General features: G+C 32.8%; 2 protein-coding genes across 2 annotated transcripts; both read left to right on the forward strand.

Annotated features, from left to right (window-relative positions):
- Nucleotides 1-4,738: 4,738 nt before the first annotated feature.
- Nucleotides 4,739-10,254, forward strand: LOC107775715 (uncharacterized). Its single transcript, XM_016595464.2, has 3 exons — nt 4,739-4,779; nt 8,865-9,525; nt 9,817-10,254. The coding sequence occupies exons 2-3, from the start codon at nt 8,931-8,933 to the stop codon at nt 9,957-9,959; spliced, it is 738 nt and encodes a 245-aa protein (XP_016450950.1). The 5' UTR covers nt 4,739-4,779; nt 8,865-8,930; the 3' UTR covers nt 9,960-10,254.
- Nucleotides 10,255-19,060: 8,806 nt separating this feature from the next.
- Nucleotides 19,061-21,973, forward strand: LOC142176307 (uncharacterized). Its single transcript, XM_075243436.1, has 4 exons — nt 19,061-19,929; nt 20,075-20,383; nt 21,173-21,227; nt 21,305-21,973. Exons 1-4 carry the CDS (start codon nt 19,061-19,063, stop codon nt 21,971-21,973), a joined length of 1,902 nt encoding a protein of 633 aa, XP_075099537.1.
- The last annotated feature ends 3,115 nt before the right edge of the window (nt 21,974-25,088 follow it).

Genomic DNA, 25,088 nt, shown 5'->3' on the forward strand with positions numbered 1-25,088 from the left:
TCTCGATACTCTTTTTTACGCTTTTCCCAAGCTTCTTTTGTTGTGTCACATTTAATAATTTAGAGAAAATTGGATCTGCAACTGAATTTTGAATCACAATTTTGGCTTTGTAATTTTTTGGTTTTCTCTTCCGATTGGTTTTTAATTTGGGCAAGGGTAGAATTTGCATGGAGTGCTTGTAATGGTCTATCCTACGCTGCGCGAATTCAGATATAGTCGAGTTTCAATGCGGGTACCAAATATCGGGTGGGAAATCAAAAAAAAGAACTATTCTTCTTGGGATTTTAGGGATTAAAAGAGGGGGAGAGAAAGAAGAGGATAAGGTCATAAACAAAAAGATAAGTTTTTGTTTTGGTTCAAAAGAGGATGGCAGAGAGATATGAGTCGTATTTTCTTGAAATTTGTTGGATTACCAAAAAAGATTGCATTTATTTATCAAGAATTAGCCTAAATAGTCGTTCATTCAATCACTTAAACTAAAAATAGTTGGCAAATATGTAACATAAATTTAATCCAGCTATAATATATGTATAACTGTGTATAATTTATGTATACATACTAGGAAAAGTAAACAACGAATGCGTCCGATTATTTATGTAAAGATCCTTTTATTCATGATATAAATCCTTAACTAACGGGTCATTGGGATGGAAAAGAGATCATTCGAAAACAAACAATATTTATAACAGTATATTTAACTTAAATATTCAGATTTTCTTATCAATTTCATTCTTTTACTTCATGTTTATTCGTCCCAATCACCCCTAAAAATCATTCTTTCCTTTCTTTTCACTCCTGATCAACCCAAAATATTAAATAATTCTCATTTTCGCATTTCCTTTAAGTTTCTTCTACATTTGGTCTTCATTCGGTGCAAAACGTCCATTAGATTTATTTTTGACAGATTTACAGACATGTACCAAAAAAATAAAACGTTTATGGTCACTTAGCTACAACATATCATTTAATCATTTTTGGCCAATAAAAAGTTATTAACGATATACATCATTCAAAATACATAAGAATTTGTTTTTCAATTTTTTTTTCAACGGGTATAGTTAAATGCGTTAAAAACACATAAACAAGGGAATATACAAAATTCGAGAAAGATTGGAGGTGATTTGGAGGTTTGGAGTCAAAATTCGAAGTTGAAATCGAATTGGAAAAGTATTTTTGCGACACATGTACCTCACTATATATCCACGTATATCACACACAAATATACACGGATACATAGGAATAGACAGATATATAGGAGAAGACGGAGGGTACTCAGGGAATACGCAAACCGTCTTCTTTTAATGTTCATCGTCTACTTCGAATTTGGCTGAAATTTCAATTCAAAACACCTCAAATTTCCAATAAATCGTCCCAAAATTGGGATTCAACCCCCTAAAGATATAGATCTATTTCAACAACATTAACTCGAATAAATTCTAATTTCAAATCATCCCAAAATTAGAATTCAAACTCCTTAATTTAGATTTTGTTTATCTATTATACTAAAAATTTATTTCATAGAATAAAAGTTTCCCCAATTAATATTTAAAAAGTCTTCCTCATAATAGATGGAGCACGAACAATAAAATTCAAATAAATAATTTATAATAAAAAATGATGGCAGAAGAAGAAGAATGATTAGACTATTTTTAGGTGGCTAGCTAGTGATAGTAGTGATTAATGAATAAGAAGATGATTATTTCTTGATTAAAATTAGATAACAATGGTTGCTTATCACTAGGCTATTTATAGGTAAAAATGATTGACTTTTTATATATATATATATATATATATATTTCAAATCTTTTGAAATACTAATTTTATTTTGCCATTGTGAGCAGTGCCGGACGTATCGAATATAGACAGGTAAAAAATAAATTAGACAAAAAATAGATAAACTCGAGCCTGTCCTTTGATACGTAACAAATTGACCGAATAACAAATATTATGAATACCCATATTTTTTATCTATATTTTTATCTAAAAAAGATTAAAGCAAAATTTAACAAAGGGTATCAGACGGTAAAACATATAAAATAACTTATCTGATGAGCAACTTGGTTCTCATTAATTAACCTATTTATTTTGGAGGTGGTTGAGTCAATTTCCTATGGCTAATCTTAAACTAAATTAACTCACAATTAGCTTCAGCATAGGAATTTGACTCAAAATTTGACCTACATTCCATCGTTAATTAGGATGAACACGTATTTTTTAAAGTTTAGAATAAATAATATTTTCTTTCTCGAAATTAATAGCAAGTACTATGTAACATAGCCGATCAGGACATCAACTTATAATTCTTTTTTAAGATAAATATTTTATATTCAAAATCATATACAAATATTAAATTTTCATACATATTTTCAAACTGAATAAAAATAGTCAATGAAAAAAATTATTTAGCCTTTTGAAACAAATAAAAGTGTTAAGTATTCATCTGAGACGTGATACGATTTCTACTTTTGAAATGAAAATTTTTCAACAATGCAAATAAAAATGACATTAGGTAGCCATTTTGAGCACTTTTATATAAAATATATTCAATTTTAAATATTATATAAAGTTTAACCAGTTTTGACAAATATCTGCTCAACTTCCTTAAATACTTAAAACTGTAGAATTTTGTAAATTTAAGTTGTTCTTTAAATAAAGATCCTAAAAAAAGGTTATTTGTGCATTTCGTAAAAATTGCACGGGGCACCCTATTTGGTCGCCCCCATTTAACTTATACCTATTTTTTTAAAAAGTTTTAACTTGTACCCATTTTTTAAACAACTTCAGCTCTCTCTCTCTCCTCCTCCTCCTCAAAGTTATATCCGCCCTCAATATGATAGTTCCATTAGAAGAAATTCAAAACTTTTCAGCTTTTTTCTTATCTTCTCTTGCAGCAAGGCTTTATGACCTAATGGGTAAAAGTAAATTGCTCTAAACTCCTGTTGGCTCTTTCTTTTCTGTTACTGTAAGTGTAAAATCGTATTTTCGCCCAGAAAAAGATATCGAAACCAAAAAAAGAAGAAGGAAAAAACAGATTACATATGTAGGTTTCTAAAAGTTTACATCAAGTTCTCCCTCAGACCAAGAAAATCAATGGGAAAATGAGAAATATTTGATAAAAGAGTATACTGAAAAAGAAAAAGACATAAATAAGAGACAAACCTTCCAACAAGCTGAAAAGATATATGGAGTATTCATAATGTAGTAGGCTGAAGTTTAACTCTAAGAAGGGTGAAGTTCGCCAGTTACAAAAAAAAACTTCAGCTCTATAGCTCAAGTTCCCAGTTACAAAACAAAAACTTCAGCTCTAGAGTTGAAGCTTACAAACAAAAACTTCGCCAGTTACAAACAAAAACTTCAGCTCTAGAGCTGAAGTTCGACAGTTACAAAATAAAAACTTCAGCTCTAGAGCTGAAGCTTACAAACAAAAACTTCGCCAGTTACAAATAAAAACTTCAGTTGTAGAGCTGAAGCTTACAAACAAAAAACTTCAGCTCTAGAGCTGAAGTTCGACAGTTACAAAACAAAAACTTCAGCTCTAGAGCTGAACTTCAGACCCAACTACTAGAATGCTGAAGTTTTGCGTGATTTTCTTTGCTATTTCAGCCCCGTATGCTGAAGTTATGTGAAAAAATGGATACACTTGCAATTTTTTTTGCAAAGCGGGTACAAGTTAAAACGTGACACAAAAAGAGGGTATAGATGCAAATACCCTGTGCATTTCTACCGTGCATTCAAATTAATTGCATCAATCAATATTCAACACAATACAAGATAACTACTCTTTCCGGTCCACTTTAATTAATATTTTGATATTTTTTTGTTGTCCACAATATTTGATTTCTTTAGATATCAAGAAAGAATTAACTTCTTTTTTTCAAAGCTGCCTCTAGAATAAAGAGCCTAGCAATATTTGTTATATTTCCAACGAACAAATTAAAGTTAATATGATCAACTTCATTGTTAATTAATGCTAAAAAGATGAATTATTTAATATGTGTGAAAATGTAAAAATAGCACGGGCTAGCCAGTTTTCGGACTGGTAATCAAAAAATAGCCAGCGTTTGTAAAGGCATTGAAAAATAGCTCGTTTGTAAAGGCATTAAAAAATAGCCACTATTTTGCTGCAACACGGAAAGTTCCAGTATAATATACTTGAGATTGGTGTACCTGTATATGAGCTTCCAGCATATTATGCTGGAACTCCAGCACATGGAAAGTTCCAGCTTAATATACTGGAAACTGGAGCACCTGTGTATGAACTTCCAACATATTATGCTGGACCAATATATTATGCTGGAACTCCGGTATATTATGCTGGAAGTTCACATGTAAAAAATTCAAACTCCAGTGTATAATGCTAGAATATTTTTTGGATTTTGAACAGTATTTTCGTTCAGATTTATCTTTATATGAAAAGTGACAAAATTTTGATTACTTTTGAAACTGTGGCTATTTTTCAATTAACTCTTGTAAATGAGGCTATTTTTGAATTAACCCTGTGAAAATAGCCTAAAAATTAATTAAAAAAGGTAGTGTAATATAAAAATAAAAAACTAGTGGGACCCACCACACGTGTTAAGCAGCTAGAACCTTCGAAATTCCATCTCAGCGTCACATTTTCCCACAGCCAAACAAATAATTAGAAGCAGACCAACAATAATCTTCAACCAAACATAGACTCCTCTCAAAGAAATTTATACACCCACACACAACATTGAGATTAATTGGGTCGGATGAACCCATTTTTGTGCTGAACTGCTAATAAATGAAGATTCTCAGGTACTTTGTCCTCTGACTAGACTGATTCTTGTTTTCTTTAGAAAACATTCTTGTTTTTGGTTATTAAACTGTATTAGCTTTATGGTTAGAGTGCAAAGTCTTGTCTTTTTATAATATTCAACTTATATGTTTCTATTGTGATTCTGTTATTGAATTTGTATTCTCTTTTAGCATGTTGGTTTCACTGGTTCTTGAATTATGGTGAGGCGGTGGGTAGTAGGAGAGGAGAAGAAGAAGAAGAGAAATGGAAAAAGAAACTTGTTTTTGTGGTCAATTTTGGGTAATGGAAATCCCCACTAGTGGGATTTCACTGAGTCGTTGTTGTTGTTGGGTAATGGACATAAAAGAATATAGAGACCCATATTTTGGGTAATGGAAATATGAGCCGGGATCTTTCGGAAACAACCTATTTACATTCATAAGGCAGGGTAAGGTCTGCGTACGCTCCACTCTGCCCATACCCCACTTTATGGGATTACAATGGGGTTTTTTATTGTTGTTGTTGGAAATAAAAGAATATAGAGACCCATATTTATAAGAGCTTAAGTTCTATGCACTATGCACTGATAGTGTATGAAAAATTTACACAATTAGGTCACTTATTAGGTAATATCAGATAAATTTCTTGATAAGTATTAATTTGATAATATGGTAAAAATGGTTACTAACCTGCTATCATAGATTAAAATTCAGTGATATTGTAAAAATATCTTTACCCTGTCAGTGCATATAATTTAAATCCAAAAAATTAATTGTACTTGTCCCGTAATGAAAAATCTTTAAGCTAATCATATGAAAATCTGGAGAAAATAAGACAGAGACCCTTCAAGAGTATTTATATTTCGTCTATGACTCTATGTAGTGTGTTCTGTTCCTCTTTCACTGTCCTAGAGAATGAGATATTTTTATTAGTACTTGGCATCTTTTTTATTTTTGTTTAGCATCTAGTATCTGAAACCAACTAATATCGGGGTAAGGTGCTCCCTGTCAAATGGGGGATGAATTCATTCCTATATTCGAATTAGAACTTCTGGTTAAGAGAGGGGGAACCACCCTTTTGTTAGGTGGTTATTTCGAATTTATAACCACATCTGCAACTGTGCAGGATCACCCCCAACTTGATAGCTATGCATATCTTGACTATTGTATGAACTTGCTAGTTGTCTGCTCCGGGATCTTTAACTGACATGAATCATATTTTGTTTTAATCAGTACTCACATGAATCATACATTATATAGTACTACTAATTGAAATCCATGTAACATATGGAATATGAAAGATACTTAGACATTTATGTTAGGGGAAGGGTTAAAATTTTTTTCATATTATTTTTTTACACAACCAACATCCGTCTACTTGAATTTCTCAAAGTATAGCCAGTTTCAAGCATGGATAAAAGAGGAGGGCTGTAGTAGATCGGCGGCCAGCTTAAAAATAGTATAACTATGATGAATTCTTTGAATGGTGAACTCTGGACGTGCCTATCAAGGCAGTTGTGTGTAATGTTGTCGAGGATTCATATTGGGATTTAAGACTAGTTGATTCGTTGATCTGTTTACATAACGAAAAGTAAGTTCCCCTTTTTCCCTTAGATAACCAAGAAGTGTGCTTCTAGCCTTGTAACTTGGTGGCTAATAGGTTCACCCCTCTACCATTCTTCACTTAAATATCAGACTTGGTTCATTCGACCTCAAGGTGGCTATGCCTATAACATCTACTACCTTGCTGTTGAAACAATGCAGTGGGGTCTAACCAAAAGTAAGTTCATTAGAAGTTTAAAGTCTCCCAATGGATAAGACCTCATTTTTTCTGCAATTACTGAATATTTCTCAAAGTCATTGAAAACGTATCTGTGGAATGGTGATAGTAAGGATCGGACCAAGTTAGGTATAATCAAATGCATTCATCTTGCATCCAGATGAAGGGACGTAATTCCCCACTTTGAAGCATCAATTTCACAATGCAAAAGCGAGTAGTTGAGTCTTTTCATCAAGCATTCTCTGCCTTTTCGTTAAATGTAAATAGTGAGAAATGTTGAAGAGAAGCCCGTGTAAGACCTGGAATTCCTTGACGGATTTTGTCCGTCTGAATAGCAGTTGATACAATCTTAGTAAGATCTGAAAATATGCACGTTTGGAGCTTCTTCATGTTATTGAATGAGGCATACCTTTAACAAAATTTATGCATATCTTTTGGAAAATCTTCAACCGGTAGTTTTCTGATCTTGTAAGTGCCTCATATAAAAAAAATCATGTAGACGCCTATTGTCCACCAAAAGTTTGATGGAACATTAATTTGTGGCTACGTTCAAGCTTTAACTTGATGGATTTACTCCTTCATTCGTTGCTATACACCTTGTCACTCATACTATAGGGATGAATCAACATCAAATATAAGATGGAATGACCTAGTGGGTTAGTATTCATCATCCGCTTGTAGCAAGATATATATCCCTTTCTGCGGGAAGATGTGATACAAAACGTGCAAGATCCGTGATCCATGCTCTTGTATATAGAATGCACTTTCATAAAGTATAGCAATTATCTATACGTTACCTAGAAAAGACAAATTAAGCAAAACCTCGATCTTCTGGAAATCTGTAGTCCACTTCAAGAGGTGGTTACACTTCCTTTTTTTTAATAAGGTGAAGCAGTTACACAACTTATGCTGAGCCCCCCTCCCCTTGGCTCCTTTTTGCCCTTTGACTGGTTACCAGCGGCCAACGCATTACGTAGTACCTGGACTCACTTTCAACCTCCCAATTTTGTGCACTCTCTTCTTCTAAAGATATTTAGAGTTTTAGATAGTACCATTGTATCTACAAGAGCCAAGAAGCTATATTTAGAATGCATTTTAGTTTCGGAATTATTGTCGATGGTGAAAATCTAAAGAATATAAAATAATTTTGGTTGAGAAGAAATAGATTTTAAAAATGTAAAGAAAATAAAGGAAAGCATGAAGTAGAGAAACTACTGCTATGCTGGAATTTGGGGATAGGTATGTGGTGCATGCTTATTTTGGTGAAATCGGAAGGAAAGGAACATAAGAATGTTTCTAGAATCTTGTATTAACCTAACAACCTTACTTGAACAGAATCTGTTCTATAGACTCTATCCCTGTTTCCTTGAGTTCTACAGAAGCTTATATGAGTATTCACCAATTTATTAACCCTTTATTTGACTAAAATGTTTTGGTGGGTCAAGAATGAAAACCTGCGGAAAACTTTAGTTTTCCTGGTTGTCTGAAGGAGCTTGAAGCTATTGAGCAACTACACTGTGCTTCCTTTTTACAGTCCATGTACAGTGTTGGCATCCCCTTGTTGCATCTTTAGTACAATTTCTTTGCAGTTTTACCCTTAAAAATAAAAAGCAAAAAAAGAAAAAAGCATGATTTCTAAACAAACTCTTTTATTGAAAAGCACTATGCTCTGAGCAGCTAATCTTTTTATTATGACTGTACAGCTATTGGTAAATGCCTTAGTTTTGCTATTCTTCATATCACTCATCTAAAAGATCATTAATGAAAAATTGTGTATAAGATTAGCTGTGTGTATTTATGAAGAAATGATTCACTTGGATTGCTGAATCCATAATGTAATTATTTGGTCAACTTGAATATAAACAAGTATAGAGCTTTTGATGTTTCATCTCCAAATTCTGTGACTCGAGCATGACCCATAAAGGGAGGATTACACTGTATATGTGCTATGTGCAAGTGCTATTATAGTGTGATTTGAGTGCACATATTATTTTGGTAAATTGTTTGTACTGAAATGGACTGTACTAGTAGTTACCTAATGCTTTTGATTTTACGAATTTCCTTAGTCAATGCAACGGCAAAATATCTTCCTTTATACAATAGTAACTTTCGTCTCTCTCCAACCAAAGAGAGAGAAGGAAGAAAGAGGAAAACGAGGTCTCTTTTCCATATGAATGGGAACAACCTCCCCTTTTCTATGAATTGGTCGAAAGATACTTTCTTCTAGTTTGTTATTATATCTGGTACTTAGCAACCATGTCCATTGTTTTTGAAAATTGCAACTGGAAATTGTTGCTGCATCTGATGCAACTATGTATGGATATAGGTACTCCGATCGTACAAGTTCTGGTGGCTGAAGTTGTGCATTGGTAGCGTCTTCCACTATCTAGCAATGGATTTTTCGTTTCTCAGTAATTTCATGTCATTGAAACCCCAATCTGCAAAGGATATGGCTTCAACTGTTGTATCTACTAGTACCCTAATGGAAGTACCTAAACAAAAGGCTCAGTTTGATGCTAAGTTTTGGAAATGGACCCTGTTTTCATTTGTTCCTTGGGCCAAAGGATCCGAGGGTAATATTCAGATGCCAACAACTGTCAACAAGAAGTTGAAAAGGCGTAGGCAATCTCGTGAAAGTGTAAACTCTCTAGCTCGGACGTCAACCATACGCTTTAGACCATATGTCTCGAAAGTTCCTTGGCATACAGGTCCAAGAGCTTTCCTTTCACAGTTTTTCCCTCGATATGGTCATTACTGTGGACCAAACTGGTCAAGTGGGAAAGATGGAGGGTCTTTAGTTTGGGATAGAAGACCGATTGATTGGTTGGATTTTTGCTGTTATTGTCATGACATGGGCTATGATACTCATGACCAAGCTGAGCTTCTCAAGGCAGACCTCGCATTCCTTGAGTGTTTGGAGAAGCCTCACATGAGTACGCGAGGGGATCCTCATACAGCTCTGCTTTACAAGACTATGTGCATTTCAGGTGCAAAGAATTTGCTATCGTAGATTTATTCTATATTTTTGAAGGGGATCCTTGGAACAATGGTAAAGTTGTCTCCATGTGACCTATAGGTCATGGGTTCAAGCCGTGGAATCAACCACGATACTTGCATCAAGGAGGCTGCCTACAAAACACCCCTTAGGGTGCGGTCCTTCTCCGTACCCTGCGTGAATGTGGGATGATCCATGCACCAGGCTCCCAGATTTATTCTATATTTAAGGTATACTCATGTATCGATGACTGATTTGGTAATGCTGTTTGTGCTAAATGCAGGCCTCAGGAACATATTGATACCTTACAGACAACGCCTCATTAGCTTGCAAGCAAATCAATTATCTTTCGGATTTGGATGGCTCAGCGGTATCATGGAACCTGCAAAATGCTTGAAAGACCGTTTCATATGGTTACAGAAGTAGCCATGTGAATAAATCGCGGGGTCCTATATTAGTCATGGAAGCTGAAGCAGCTGCGATCTGAATGTTGAAAGTTGAAGATTGCACTTGCCGAACAAGACAATTTCTGCAAATTCCATTTCATCAATGCCTGGGATAATATAACTGTTGAACTGCATAATGATGTAATTAGTTGTTTCACTATTCCAGTACTTGTACATTATTCTCAATTTACAGTATATCAAGTGTAAAGTATTTTCTATGTTATTGTTATGGATTTTTTGAGCTAGATTATGGTTAGAAAAGATGTTTGGAACTAGTGTTTATTTAGTATTCATTCTGAACTTTAAATGTAAAAAAGGTACATCTCCAAGTAAAGTGGAAGACTTTAGAATGCCTTCAAATTTAAAAAGAACACATTTGTCACATAATTTTGTTTTTGTTTTTGTTTTTGTACGTATCTTGATCATTCACTTGGTTACCGCTAACTCCTACCACTGGATAACTCAACCTTACTAAGGCTTATATTATATTTTATAAGAAATATATATTGACGGTTAAGGTATTTTTACAAATTCTTATAATGTAATAATCTCGGTTTTGTACCACTAAGTAGATATCAAAACAATTTCATACATTTGGAATAACTCAACCCTATTTTGAAGTGAAAAAATAGGGTTGTTCACTCTTTATAAGAAATAACATCTCCAAAAGATACTTTATTTTTTTAATTGTGAAAAATATTCGCTGATGTCAATATACTAGAATCGTTAGTAAAAAAACCTTCATTTGATCAAACGTATATATTTTTAAGTATGTCACATATTATATGATTTGCTGAAGATTGAATGATTATTATAGTGATCTATGCTCATTACACGCCAACATATCAAGTACTGCATTATGTCTCACTTTAATACTTACAAACAATGACCAAGAATCTGAAAAATTAGTAAATCATCCTCACAGGTAGAGTTCATACGATGTTACAATTAGAATCAAAAGGATAACACAGTGAATAACAAAACAATATATTTTTGTTTCCGTTGGCCCCGGGCAAAACCTCGCTAGTTTTTTAACTATATAATAAGTGAAGGTTGATGGTACTACGAAGGGCTTTTTGGTAATTCTAAATTGCTTTGCATTGTACATACAACATTCTTTGGGGTCGTTTGGTAGGGTGTACAAGAATAATACGGAATAAAGTGTATTAGTAATGTATGGATTAGTAATGCATGAGTTAGTAATGCAAACATTAGTTATGCAGATATTATTTCTTATCTATTGTTTGGTGTGATGTATTAAAATTATAATGCATTGCATAATTTTTAAGAAAATTACTCCCTCCGGTCCAAAATAAGTGATTTTTTGGATATTTTCATACAGATTAAGAAATCCACCTTTTAGCATTAATTACCAATAGAATTGACCATATTAACCTTTATTATCTCACATAAATACTCCTAACACATATTCCAACACTATTTACTCCAGGGACAATATAGGAAAAAAATAATTAATTCATTCTTGAAATCTGGAAAAATTACTTATTTTAGACCACAAGAAAAAAGCCAAAAAATCACTTATTTTGGACCGGAGGGAGTAGTTGTTTACAAAAATGCTCTCCATATTCTCTAGCTTTAAGAGACTTTAAGGATATTTTTGTCTTTAATTATACTAATGCATGCATTAATCTTGGTATTATTAATGTCATGATTTTCTATGCATTACTTATATACAATATAATACCAAATATGTTGTATAATTAATACTTGTATTAGTTAAACACAAATTAAAAAATATACCAAATAAGATATTAGTAATACATAAAACTAATGCTTTCATTATTTTTTTAATACCTCCTGCCAGACGATACCTTTGTGCGTACATTTGTTCTAAAATGACGACAACATTGACACCTTTTTCAAAGACTCCATGCTGATTTAAGTACTAAACATGTGCATAACACGCGTCACTTTATTTTGGTCTTTCTTGGAAAAAGTAAAGCAGTCCCCGTGGTAATTAATCTCTTTTTGTTGCACTTCCTATTACGTCCCCTGTTCAATACTCTTAATTGAAAATCAGTGTGGGTATTATGATAAATAGTAGGCAAAATACATAAATAATTTTTTTAAGTTGTTCACAACGGTCATTTGAATATCTTAACTGATCCCTTTTTCATTTTAATATTTCAAGTGAATATTAAATGTATCTCGTGAACACCCGAGTCTGGCAGACTATATGTATAAGTTGCCCTCGCCAGTGACATGTCAAATAAACCAATTAAAGAATGACATGTGTAATTTATAATAAAATTTTAATAAATATAAACTAAATACATTAAAAAAATCTTTTTATTATTTTAACCAACCCTCCCCCGTCTCGCCCCCACCCCCCTTTCCCCCCAAATAACCCCTCACACTGATTTTCTAGCACCTTCCAAGAAATTAGATGACAAAAACCCACATAAAATTGAATGAAACTGAGTGGTGGTTAGTGATTTCCAGCAATTTTCACCCATGAAATTGAGTGAAAATTGGATTCACCAGATTTGATTTTGAACACCGTTCTTTTTCATATATAGAGAGAGAAAGTAAAAGATATCGTAATTCGTATATGAAGAAAACATTTTACTAACATTCCAACACCCCTTTTGTATAATATGAACAAATATCACTGTTTTCTCACTTCTTCTCCCTAGAAAATTCTGTTTTTCACTTCTTCTGAAGTATATTTTAGTCATGGCGAGGAATGGAGTATTTTCGCGGCAGTGGATGGCGGAGAAGATGGAGGAGTTTGATATTTTGTGTCCGTCTTTTGATTCTGATGAAGTTCATGTTCTTGCTGTCGATGATAGTCTCATCAATCGGAAAGTTATTGAACTGCTACTGAAAATCACATCTTGCAGAGGTTGAATGAAAATTCAAATCCCAATTCAGTTGTTGTTTTTTATCCAAACCCCCCAAAAAAGATAAGCCTAATTTTAAAAAATTTCATGCGCTTAGATGTAAGTGTAACACACAAAATTTTCTATGTCAGCGTAAGGGGTTTAAGAGAATATATAGGTGTCTATCTGGTCACATAACAAGTTAAGGTGTTCAAATGACCGTTGTGGACAACTTGGAGGGGTTGTTTATGTATTTCGCCTAAATAGTAAATAGCATGGATCTAAGCAACTTATCATTTGCCTTGCTAATTTCTCTCCCCTATTTTCTATAGTTTTGCTTGCTCTTTCTCCCCTTTTGGTGAGCTCTTCATTCAGAGGAGGAGCATTGATGCACCGGTGAGGAGGTGTGAGCGACTGATTGTGGTGGGCATGAGGAGAGGTAGAGGGAGACCTAAGAAGTATTAGGGAGATGTGATCAGGCAAGACATGACGCGACTTAGGATTACTGAGGACATGGCCCTTGACAGGGAGTTGTGGAGGTCGAGCATTAAGGTTATACGGTAGGGGGAAGTTGTGAATATTTCTACAGCGCACTAGAGTGAGACTAGCCAGTTAGGAGTTAGTCTTAGGATGCTACTGGTCAGCTACTGATGCAGGCTTTATCTGCTGGATATTATTATACCTTCCATCTTTCTCGTATTTCCTATATTTCTTATATTGCTGTTATTTTATTATTTTATGTTATTTTGTGCTATGTTATGTTATTTTATTATGAGTCTATTAATAGTACTAATATATCGTCTCTTGTTGCTTTTTTGAGCCGAGGGTCTCCTGGAAACAACCTCTCTGCTCCTCAGGGTAGGGGTAAGGTCTGCGTACATATTAGCCTTCCCAAACCCCACTTGTGGGATTATACTGGGCCGTTGTTGTTGTCTTACTTCTTCTTTCATTCTTCTTTTTTTAATTTCTATCCTTTATTTTTTGTGTTTCACTACAACATTACACATCTATAGCTATGAAAAATATTGTAGCTAAATATGAAAATTTTCGTGGCAAAACACTTTAGCCACAATATATTTTTCCGTAGCATTCGTAGTAAAATGTAGCGTAGCTAAAAGTTAGCTACAGACTTTACATGGTCTGTGGCTAAGGAATAATACTTATTGCTACAGAAATTTTGTGTGTTGTAGCTATGATTGTAGAAGCTTTTTGCTACGAAAAATATACTTATAGCAAATGATTTTATTCCTTTGCCACGACAAAGAAAATTTGTAGCAATCTTCATATTGTAGCTACGAAATTTTGTATCGTAGCAAAAAGACTAAATTTATTTGCTATGCAAACTCAAATTTTGTGGCTATTTCTATAGCCTAGTCTCGTGGCAATAGTACTCATCTTTAGCTACAACTTAAAAATTCCTAGCTATGAATTGAAGCATTTGCCATAAACCTTTTCATATTGTAGCTAAAATTCCATACTTTTAGCCATGAAATATATAGAACTATAGTAAAAGATTTTATTCATTTGCTACGGAAAGTAAAAATAAATAGTCATGTTCTTGATGTGTGGCAATTGTAGGAGTATATGTTTAGCTACGAATTCAAAATTCCATAGCTAAGATTCCATTTTCTTTTGCCATGAAGCATAAAATTGTAGCAATAAATTTTCTTCATTTGCTATGAAAAAATGTATAGCCATGTTCTTATTATATAGAAATATATGTGTGTGTGTAGCTACAAATTTATAAATTTCATTGCTACTAATTAAAAAAATTTCCACAACCATTATTAGCCACAATATTTCATATAAAGCCTATTTAGGAATACAATCAAATTTTGGCAATGAAACATATAGGCAAATGTAGCATAAATCTTCTTCAATTACGTAATAAATGCAATTTATTAGTAAAAAGATTTAACAAAGGTTCAACAATATCAATTCAAATATTAAAACATCGTTTGAAACATATCAATAAGCTTTGACAAGAGGAAAAACATTATTCATGTGCTTGGTGACCTTGATGCTTTTATAAGTCCTCCACAAGCTGCAATAACAATAGAAAAAAGTAAATAACTAAATGATACAATGAAGCATTTTTATATAAAACAATTAAATTTTATTTTTAATATGAATACTACCTTAAAGAATCGCATATATACTAATTTATTAATATAAAAAGATATTAATAAAAGTCTAAGTTACATACCGTTAGATTGCATCATTTTGTTGTAGACCTTGTGCTGCAAGTATCATTCGTAATTTTCTTCCCATTGTGTACTCATTTGTGCTAGTTGTTCATTCATATCTTTCTTGATTTCTTTAATTTGTTCCTTAGCTTCCCTTTTAACTTCTTTCACACGCTCATTTGCTTCTTTTCTGGTGAATTCTAGTTGCTTTATAAGATGTACTTTTGTTGGTCTACCACCAAAATATTCACTGATATTTTTTCCGGGTCCATATGCACGAAGATATCCATTTTTTTCAGCCCCAAGAACTTTTTCGAAGATATCATCATCATTTAAAGAAATTTCTCCTTCTTTTTGCTGCTTTTTAAATTGGTCGAATTGAACCAACAATCAAATAATGCAAATCAATTACATATGTGTACCAATGTATACTTTAAAAAGGAGATAAAAAGAAAAGAGAATATATCAACATTACAATAACATCTTGTTGAAAAGCATCAACTTGTTTTCCTTTTTTTCTCTTGCGAGATTCCATAAAAACTTCAACACGGGAAGGAGGTTTTCCATTTTTTTGCTCCTACAAAAAAATAATCGGTATCAATAATAGAATAAAATATATGAATATAATTCTTCTAAATTCGTTCTAAAAATATTATTATAGTGTTCATACCATTTCGTATCTTAGTCTTGCATAACTTTTGGTCACAATATATGGTGGCAAGGAACGTTTTGATCTATTTGCCTTGTTCTGCATACTCTTCTTCTGAATAAAAATTAAAAAAGAATTAAAATAATTAGTTATTGAGGAAAGAGAGCTTAATATGCCCTTCAATCTGAAAAAAGAAGAAGAAGTTCTCGTATTTTCAAAATGGATATCAAAATGATATTCGTCCGAAAGTGAATAAAAAGAAAATTTGAGACGGACTGAAGAATTATATAAATTATTTGAGATCATCAAACTATGAAACTATAATAATAATAATAATAAAAGCATAAAAAATTTAATTTACAATTTAAATACCTGAAAGTCGGCATCACTCCAAAGATTGACCAAATATTTCCATTCATCTGCGGCAACAAGTTTAGGCTTGTTGCGTAGGCGAAGTTGGTAACCTGCTTTTGAATCAAAATACTTCTTCTTCAACTTGTACCTATAGTCTCTATAGAGGTCACTCATTTTACCAAGAATTGCGCTTTTTCTTCCCTTAGACACATCAAAATTAAACTTCTCCTGTAAGAAATAAATACCATCATAGTTTATGATCATATATTCTAGTAAATGTTAATCCATAAGAAATTATAAAATATTATAGAGTTATTAGCTTGTTAGTTTTTCGTACCAAAACGATGTCCCACATATGGTTGATCTTATCTTGCTCAATCTCTTTCCAACTATTTACCTTTAAAGGGCAACAAGTTCGGCTTCTAACTGTTTGGCCCAAAAACCAAATTAATTAGCTTGCATTCTTACCAATTGCTTGATGATCCTCATCAAATTCTACTGATAGTTTTTGTCCCTCTTGTAAATTAATTATTTCTACACACCGTGTAGGACCTCTAGTTTTTCTTTTCACAGCGTTGGAACCTAGAAGATTAAATAAATAACGTCAAGTAAAAATATCGATATATGTGATTAAGATCAATAAAAATAATGATTACATGTTGAATTTGTTGATTCATGTTCTTTTGCTTCCATCACCTTTTCAGACTCATTACCCCTAGAACTATTTTCTCCAAGAGAAGTACTCATAAAAATATCATTTTTCAGCAGTGCAAAAATCTCAATAGGCCTTTCTTTATGCATTTTATAACTGACAAGCATGTTCTTAATATCTTGATCGTCATGACATTCAACTAGCCCATCATAATCACTAATAATTTTATCACCTCTCAAATAAAAGAACTTCTCTCCCTCACAAATATTGAAATTACAATGCTCTTTTAACTCGTCCAACAAATCAAAGAAAGATATGAAATCAACATCAATATTTGTTTTCTTTAAATGTCCACCTACATATTTTCTAGTAGGAGAAAATATAAAATGGCCACCATAATGATAGCTAATTTCTTTCTCCCTTATCATGTCCATGCTTCCTAAAAAATTATTGAAGATACATGAGTTAGCTAGATAAGATTAAACAAAGATACAAATTTGTCTAATTAAAAAAAGATTTAATAATAAATTCAATATTGCATAATAGTCATATTGGAATTACCTGGATAAACAAGTTCTTCTGCATGTTGCGTGAGCAAGTTTTGAGTAATAGATCCTTTCTTAGAACTCATAACAGTTTCCGGCTCATGATTATCAGTTATGCGATTAGTTCTTTTCCAAAGATCATTCCTACCCATGTCTGATTACAAACAAGAATTTGTAAGACACTAAAATACATCATCATCATCATCATCTTTGTTATAAGTACTAAGTACCAACTTTAACAATTGAATAAATCCTCAAAATGTAAATTTTATCAAATTAGATAAAGTTATAAAGAAAATAAATTTGAGCAAAGCAAGTCAACTACGAATGCCGATAAATCATAACACTAAAAAATCAAATAACTCAATTAAAAAATATAATATATAGCAACAAAGTTTAGAACTTTTAAAAATATCTGTACCCATCATATAACCACATCTTTTTCAATGAGTTTGAAAGTAACACAGAAAAAAATGTAAATTTCTTATTTTTAAGGTCTCACAAAAAGCAATCACCGGGAATTCAATTCTTAATAAAATTGAACCAAAAAGTAACAAAAGGTAATATATGCCGATAATTTAAGAACAATAAAAGTAGTCAAAATCTACAAAATCAGACAAAATAATAGAAATTTAAAGGTTGAAAGTGGGACTGAGACAGAGAAAGAAAATAGAACCTTTGCTTCTAGGGATGACAAGATAAGTAATAAAAAAAAATCCTAACCCTCCGTTCTTGGTTTTCTTTTATGAGTTTAGTGCTTTAGGGTTTTTTGCTCTCTAATCTCTCTAATAGAAAAGTGACGTGATTTTAGTTTATTCTCCCTAATCTCTTTAATAGAAAAGTAGGCTTTGATTTAGGACAAATTATTTAGAGGGAAAAATGTGGAGGGAATCTTTCGTTTTTACTTTGGAGGCTATCAATTTATTTTGGTGCTAAATTTAACATGGATAAAAATGTGGAGGGAATCTTTCATTTTTACTTTGGAGGCTATCAAATTATTTTGGTTCTAAATTTAACGTGGGTTAATTCTTTTGTATGATTAGAATAATAAAATTAGAATGCATATTTAATTATTGTGTTGAGACTATTTTAATTTAGATTTAACTTAATATGTGATTGTATGTCCCATATTTCGAGTCAATAAGAAATCAATTATAGGCACCCTATAAAATCTTTCTCATATTGATTTTATAAGTATTGTAAAATGGATTTATTTCTCAATTAATTCAATTCACATAAGTTAAAATATTAATCAATTTCAAATATCTAAATATTTGGACTTCTTACCTAGCTAGTTTAATAAGAAAAAGATTTAATACTTCCTTCATTCACTTTTACTCATCCACTATACTAACAAAACTCTCTAAATATTTTTATTGTTTAAAGGATGATAAAGTAAAAAATAAAATAAAAGATGGCTAGAGTAAACATCCATCAGCTATTCTGCAACAACGTAAAAGAAACCAAGCAAAGACGAAAAAATATAAATCATACGGGTGGAAAGATATTAACCAAGCTGGGACTCAAGAATAAATTCTATAGGAGGTTAAATATTCAAAAAGATAAATCTGAATTATATGAAAGGAAACATATTGTGATGACCCAAAATGTCATCTTTAAATTAAATGATCATTTATATGTTTTAAGACCTTGAAAATCGCTATTAATCATTTCTTGACTTGCATGCGCAGTCCGTATAATTAGAGCTTAAAACTCAACTGAGTTGACTTCGGTCAACATTTGAGTAAACGGACTCGGATAAGTATTTTGACAGTTCCGTTAGGTCCGTATCGTGATTTGGGAGTTGGGTGTATGCCCTTCATGCAATAAAAAGACTCTGTCTATTCGTCTAATGTATGGTCGTAAGTTTTCTTACATGGGTGCTCGTAGATTTTTCTCATCTAATCATAAGTGGCGGAGTAATAAACGTGATTTTAATGGGGAAGTAAAAAGAAGACATGCTCCAAAAATTCTTTCTGGAGATGATATTTTAAACCAGTTGGCTAGTTTGGATGGCTTTAAATTTGGTAAGACCCAGAAGAAACAAAGACACGGAAGGGATAAAGCCACTCATAACTGGAGGAAGAAAAGCATCTTTTTCAGACTTCCTTATTGGAAAAATAATTTAATACGTCACAATTTAGATGTCATGCACATTGAAAAAAATGTGTGTGACAATATTATTGGGACGTTATTAGATATGGAAGGAAAAACAAAAGATAATCTGAATGCTCGTCGTGATTTGAAGGAAATGGGTATAAGAAGAGATTTGCATCCAACTCAAAGAGATGGAAAGTGGTATTATCCAGCAGCATGCTATACTTTATCACCGGAAGAGAAGTCTAAAGTATGCAAGTTTTTGAAAACTATTAAAGTTCCAGATGGTTATTCTTCGAATTTATCACGGTGCGTAAAAGTAAAGGATCGAAAAATTTATGGACTAAAGAGTCATGATTCTCACATTCTCTTGGAACAGTTGCTTCCTTTTGCAATTCGCGGAGTTGTGCCGAACAATGTCTATGCTGCTATTACCGAGCTAGGTATTTTCTTCAGAGAGTTGTGTTCAAAAACAGTAAGAGTTGATGTGTTAGATCGGCTTGCAGCTCAAATTCCAATAACATTAAGCAAATTAGAAAAAATATTCCTACCAGCTTTTTTTGATATTATGGTGCACTTGATCATTCATCTTCCACAAGAGGCCAAGATTGCTGGACCTGTACAGTACAAATGGATGTACCCAATAGAGTGGTATGTTTTTCTATTTCACAATTTCAGTTTAATTTGTTGTGGCTTGTTAGTTTATCATGCTAAGAGCTTAACTTAATTTATCATGCTATGAGTTTTAACTGCCTTTTATATCATGTAGATTCTTGCGCAAATTGAAATGTTATGTTCGTAATAGATGTCGACCTGAAGGATCTATTGCAGAAGGGTATATTGTTGAAGAAAGTTTAATATTTTGTTCAAGGTATTTTTATGGAAGAGAAAGAGGGTATAATCCAGTGGACAAAAATTATGAAGGTGATCATGCTGAGTCATGCAATGGATTATCAATATTTAAGCAAAAGGGTTGCCCTTTATTAAGCGATACATCTAGAATTCTTGAAGAGGTTGAGCGAAAACAAGTGCATCTTTATGTTTTGAGAAATTGTGAAGAAGTTCAAGCATTTCTATGGTATTGTTTTTCTTTATGCTATTGTTTCTACAATAACATCCAAGCATTTATAAGAGTTTGAGTTAGAAGTGTTCGACCATAAAAGTTCTTTTTGGTATTGTCCAGTGAAGATAAGCACATGATTTGTTGTTTATGATCTTTGTTTAAATCTCATCAAGTAAATCTTTCCGATTCATATTGGTTACAACTCTTTTTGATGATTTTTTGTGGCTATAATCATCTTGGTGAAAACGCCTTAGTAAGAACTTTATTAGTCAAGGAATCTACTGTAACGTGCACATTAGATATGTAGCATGTATTTTCTAATTTCCCTGTTAAAAAGTTTCCTTTGGGTCTGTATGGTAATAATCAAATCATTACCTAAAAGAAAATGTCAAACTCTTCTCGTGCTTTTTTTTTCTCCGAACACTTTCCTAAAAATACATGTTGATACATCATTTGGCGTCTTTCGTGTTTTTTTCTTTTTGGTATCACTAGACTTCTATTACTACTTATTGTTGTCTTTTATTTTCGATTTTTTGATTGCATTACCTACTACTAGTTTTGTATTTTGCTTCGGTTGTCAGATTAGTTTGCTTGTTATTGTCCCCCCTCCCTCAGCCGAGGGTCTACCGAGAACATCCTATTTGCCTTCTTAAAGGCATGGGTAAGGTCAGCGTATACTTTACCCTCCATACACCACTTGTGGGACTACACTGAGCATATTGTTGTTATTGTTTCTTTATGGTATTATATATTGTGAATTTAATTTTGTTAGCCCTTTCTCATTATTATGATTATTTTAAACAGTGAGTACGAGCAGAACAATAGGAACATGAACTTCGATGATTGGTTTTTCCATCTTGTAAGTTTTCATTGTATTTTTAATGTTATTTATAATACTTCTTTAGCATCATTATTTTATTATTTATTTTTATGTAGATCGTGCAAATGCGCAAGAAAAAAAATTCTCATGCAAGTCGCGGGTTGTATTCTTTGGCTAGAGGTCCTTTTGATGGAGTCCAAAGATTCAAAGGGTATGAAATAAATGGTTTTAAGTTTCATACTAAACAATTGGAAGGAAATAGAGTAAAACAAAATAGTGGTGTTTTAGTACGAGGAATAATGAATGGTCAAAATATAGATTATTATGGTGTTCTGACTGAAATAGTAGAACTTCAATACCTCAAAGGCAAACGAATTGTTTTATTTAAATGTGATTGGATGGATGTTGATCACATTGGGAAAGGAGTGAAGATATATAAACATGGCATTGTTAGTGTTAATACTAACCGAAAGCTAGCAACAAATGAACCATTTGTACTTGCATCTCAAGTAGAACAAGTTTTTTATGTCAAGGATAATCTTCATCCGAATTGGTCCATTGTCTTGAATGGTCATTCTACTTATTTTACGGGTGGTGCTGTCAGTGAAGAAACTTTTCAACAAGATGCTCAAAATTTCTCATATACATTTGAGGAAGATGAAGACTTTATAAATTGGAGAAGAAATGATCTCGATGTTATCAGTACTGATGTTACCTTAGCTGATAATATTATTGAAGACATCGAATCAGAGCCTGAAACCGATGATGAAGATTTGTTACTATAAATATTTAGAAGTTTTAGATGCATATTTGGTTACACTCAATTAATGTTGATACTTTTTCTTATTTGATCAGCTGTGAATTTCAATACTTGAGCTTTAGTCGTGCTCATGGCAATGCCGTTAATGGTCTGAGCTTTGTTGCTTGTCGGTCCCAATTATAGTATGTTAAATTTTATGCTTCTTTGTTTAATGAGAATCCAGGCATGGACAACTGAAATTTAGTACGAATTTTCAATTCATGTTCTGCCTTATAAAGGGACTAACAAGGCAATATATGGGATGTATGTTATGAGATTGTGATGGGATTGCTTCTATTAACTCTAGTTCCTTTTCTGGGGTGGTTTCAATCAGAATTCCAAAATCAGCAATTTAAACCCAGAGCAGACATTTTTACTTTCCAGATTTTAGAGTAGTGTATTATTAGTTTAAGATTACTAATATGTGTGTTATTATATTCCTAATGTAAACACAGTTTTTGTAGTACGTTATTGACATTTATCAAACTACTATAAGGACATTATTTTGTGTGGAGATTCCAGTTGTATGTTGTGAAAAAGTAAAAACTAATTTTCTGTCTTACTTGAAATAATGTTTTTCTCACACTAAGCTAAAGGGAGTACTCTTTAGGTGGTTGGCTTATGATACTCCTTTAAGGTTGAGGCCACTTAGCCTTTTCTTTTCCAGCTATTACAGGTAAGATAAGAATAGTGTCGCATCGCAAGTTTGAGCACCCAAGACATGGTTTTTTAAGATTTCTTCCAAGGAAAAGAGCAACACGACACACCAGATTTTTTGGTAGAAACACAACTAAAAGATTACTAGTTTAAGATTAAAATATGTATAGCACGCATGAGCAACTATATATATTGATGTTAATTCTTCAATGGTGGCATTGTTTTACTCCCACAGTAAGCCACCTTTGTAATTATGTATGAATTGTTTTCAGCATCTTTGGACCATGTAGATTCCATGTTGTATATAAATTTAGCACATCACGGTTTCAACACGAATCTGTAATACATGTAGCTACTATGACAAATAAATGTAGCTATTATGTCCCAACAATTGCTACGAGATTTGAAAATTGAAGCAAGACTATTCTTTTAGCTATAAAATATGTGCAAACAAATATATTGTGGCTACAATATTACAATAGCTACTGTGATGTCAAATGCATAGCAAAAAATTAGAATTAGCTACAATACTTATTGTAGCTATATAAATTCGTGGCTATATTATTTTGCCATGATATTCCATCGTAGCTATTGACCCCACTATTGCCATGCTTTTTATAACTTGAAGCAAAAATATTCAATATTTTATTTGACATAATTTGTCATGGCTAAAAGATTATTATTGCTACAGTAGTTCAAATATGTGGCAAAAACTAATAATTAGCTACAAAATTTTAGTGTAGCAAAAAATTTGTAGCTATTTAGGCAGTTATTGCCACGACATAAATTAATTATAGCAAAAATGAGGTATTAGCTTTGCCAATTTAATTTTTGTAGCTAAGAAATTTTAGCAATTTGTGAATAGCCACGAAACTCTAATTTTTATGGCTATTACGCAAATTTTATATTCGTAGCTGAGAATTAGAGAGAGAAAGTAAAAGATATCGTAATTCGTATATGAAGAAAACATTTTACTAACATTCCAACACCCCTTTTGTATAATATGAACAAATATCACTGTTTTCTCACTTCTTCTCCCTAGAAAATTCTGTTTTTCACTTCTTCTGAAGTATATTTTAGTCATGGCGAGGAATGGAGTATTTTCGCGGCAGTGGATGGCGGAGAAGATGGAGGAGTTTGATAATTTGTGCCCGTCTTTTGATTCTGATGAAGTTCATGTTCTTGCTGTCGATGATAGTCTCATCAATCGGAAAGTTATTGAACTGCTACTGAAAATCACATCTTGCAGAGGTTGAATGAAAATTCAAATCCCAATTCAGTTGTTGTTTTTTATCCAAACCCACCAAAAAAGATAAGCCTAATTTTAAAAAATTTCATGCGCTTAGATGTAAGTGTAACACACAAAATTTTCTATGTCAGCGTAAGGGGTTTAAGAGAATATATAGGTGTCTATATGGTCACATAACAAGTTAAGGTGTTCAAATGACCGTTGTGGACAACTTGGAGGGGTTGTTTATGTATTTCGCCTAAATAGTAAATAGCATGGATCTAAGCAACTTATCATTTGCCTTGCTAATTTCTCTCCCCTATTTTCTATAGTTTTGCTTGCTCTTTCTCCCCTTTTGGTGAGCTCTTCATTCAGAGGAGGAGCATTGATGCACCGGTGAGGAGGTGTGAGCGACTGATTGTGGTGGGCATGAGGAGAGGTAGAGGGAGACCTAAGAAGTATTAGGGAGATGTGATCAGGCAAGACATGACGCGACTTAGGATTACTGAGGACATGGCCCTTGACAGGGAGTTGTGGAGGTCAAGCATTAAGGTTATACGGTAGGGGGAAGTTGTGAATATTTTTACAGCGCACTAGAGTGATACTAGCCAGTTAGGAGTTAGTCTTAGGATGCTACTGGTCAGCTACTGATGCAGGCTTTATCTGCTGGATATTATTATACCTTCCATCTTTTTCGTATTTCCTATATTTCTTATATTGCTGTTATTTTATTATTTTATGTTATTTTGTGCTATGTTATGTTATTTTATTATGAGTCTATTAATAGTACTAATATATCGTCTCTTGTTGCTTTTTTGAGCCAAGGGTCTCCTAGAAACAACCTCTCTGCTCCTCGGGGTAGGGGTAAGGTCTGCGTACATATTAGCCTTCCCAGACCCCACTTGTGGGATTATACTGGGCCGTCGTTGTTGTCTTACTTCTTCTTTCATTCTTCTTTTTTAAATTTATATCCTTTATTTTTTGTGTTTGTTACCAGCGTTATGTATTCTTTTTGGAATAATTTGGTGAATTTCAGTTTCCTTAGTATTAAGAAGAGAAATGGACATCTGCTTTGCTTATTCCTCCGTGTTTTCAATTTTTCATGTGTTTTAATCCTGTTTTTGTCACACCTTTTTTTTCCGCACCCGAGGGGGTGCAAGGGAGTTTTTTCCAATTAAAGGACAATCGAAACGGGATTTGTTTATTTATTTCAGAG

Source organism: Nicotiana tabacum, chromosome 22, assembly GCF_000715075.1.
Source record: "Nicotiana tabacum cultivar K326 chromosome 22, ASM71507v2, whole genome shotgun sequence".
Classification (NCBI taxonomy): Eukaryota; Viridiplantae; Streptophyta; class Magnoliopsida; order Solanales; family Solanaceae; genus Nicotiana; species Nicotiana tabacum.

What these genes read in the sequence shown, in the direction of transcription:
- LOC107775715 (XM_016595464.2), top strand. Translation starts at nt 8,931, where the DNA reads ATGGATTTTTCGTTTCTCAGTAATTTCATGTCATTGAAACCCCAATCT. An exon ending in CAAGACTATGTGCATTTCAG is followed by an intron (nt 9,526 to 9,816) that starts GTGCAAAGAATT and finishes TGCTAAATGCAG; the next exon opens with GCCTCAGGAACATATTGATA.
- LOC142176307 (XM_075243436.1), top strand. Translation starts at nt 19,061, where the DNA reads ATGTATGGTCGTAAGTTTTCTTACATGGGTGCTCGTAGATTTTTCTCA. An exon ending in GAAGTTCAAGCATTTCTATG is followed by an intron (nt 20,384 to 21,172) that starts GTATTGTTTTTC and finishes TATTTTAAACAG; the next exon opens with TGAGTACGAGCAGAACAATA. An exon ending in ATGATTGGTTTTTCCATCTT is followed by an intron (nt 21,228 to 21,304) that starts GTAAGTTTTCAT and finishes ATTTTTATGTAG; the next exon opens with ATCGTGCAAATGCGCAAGAA.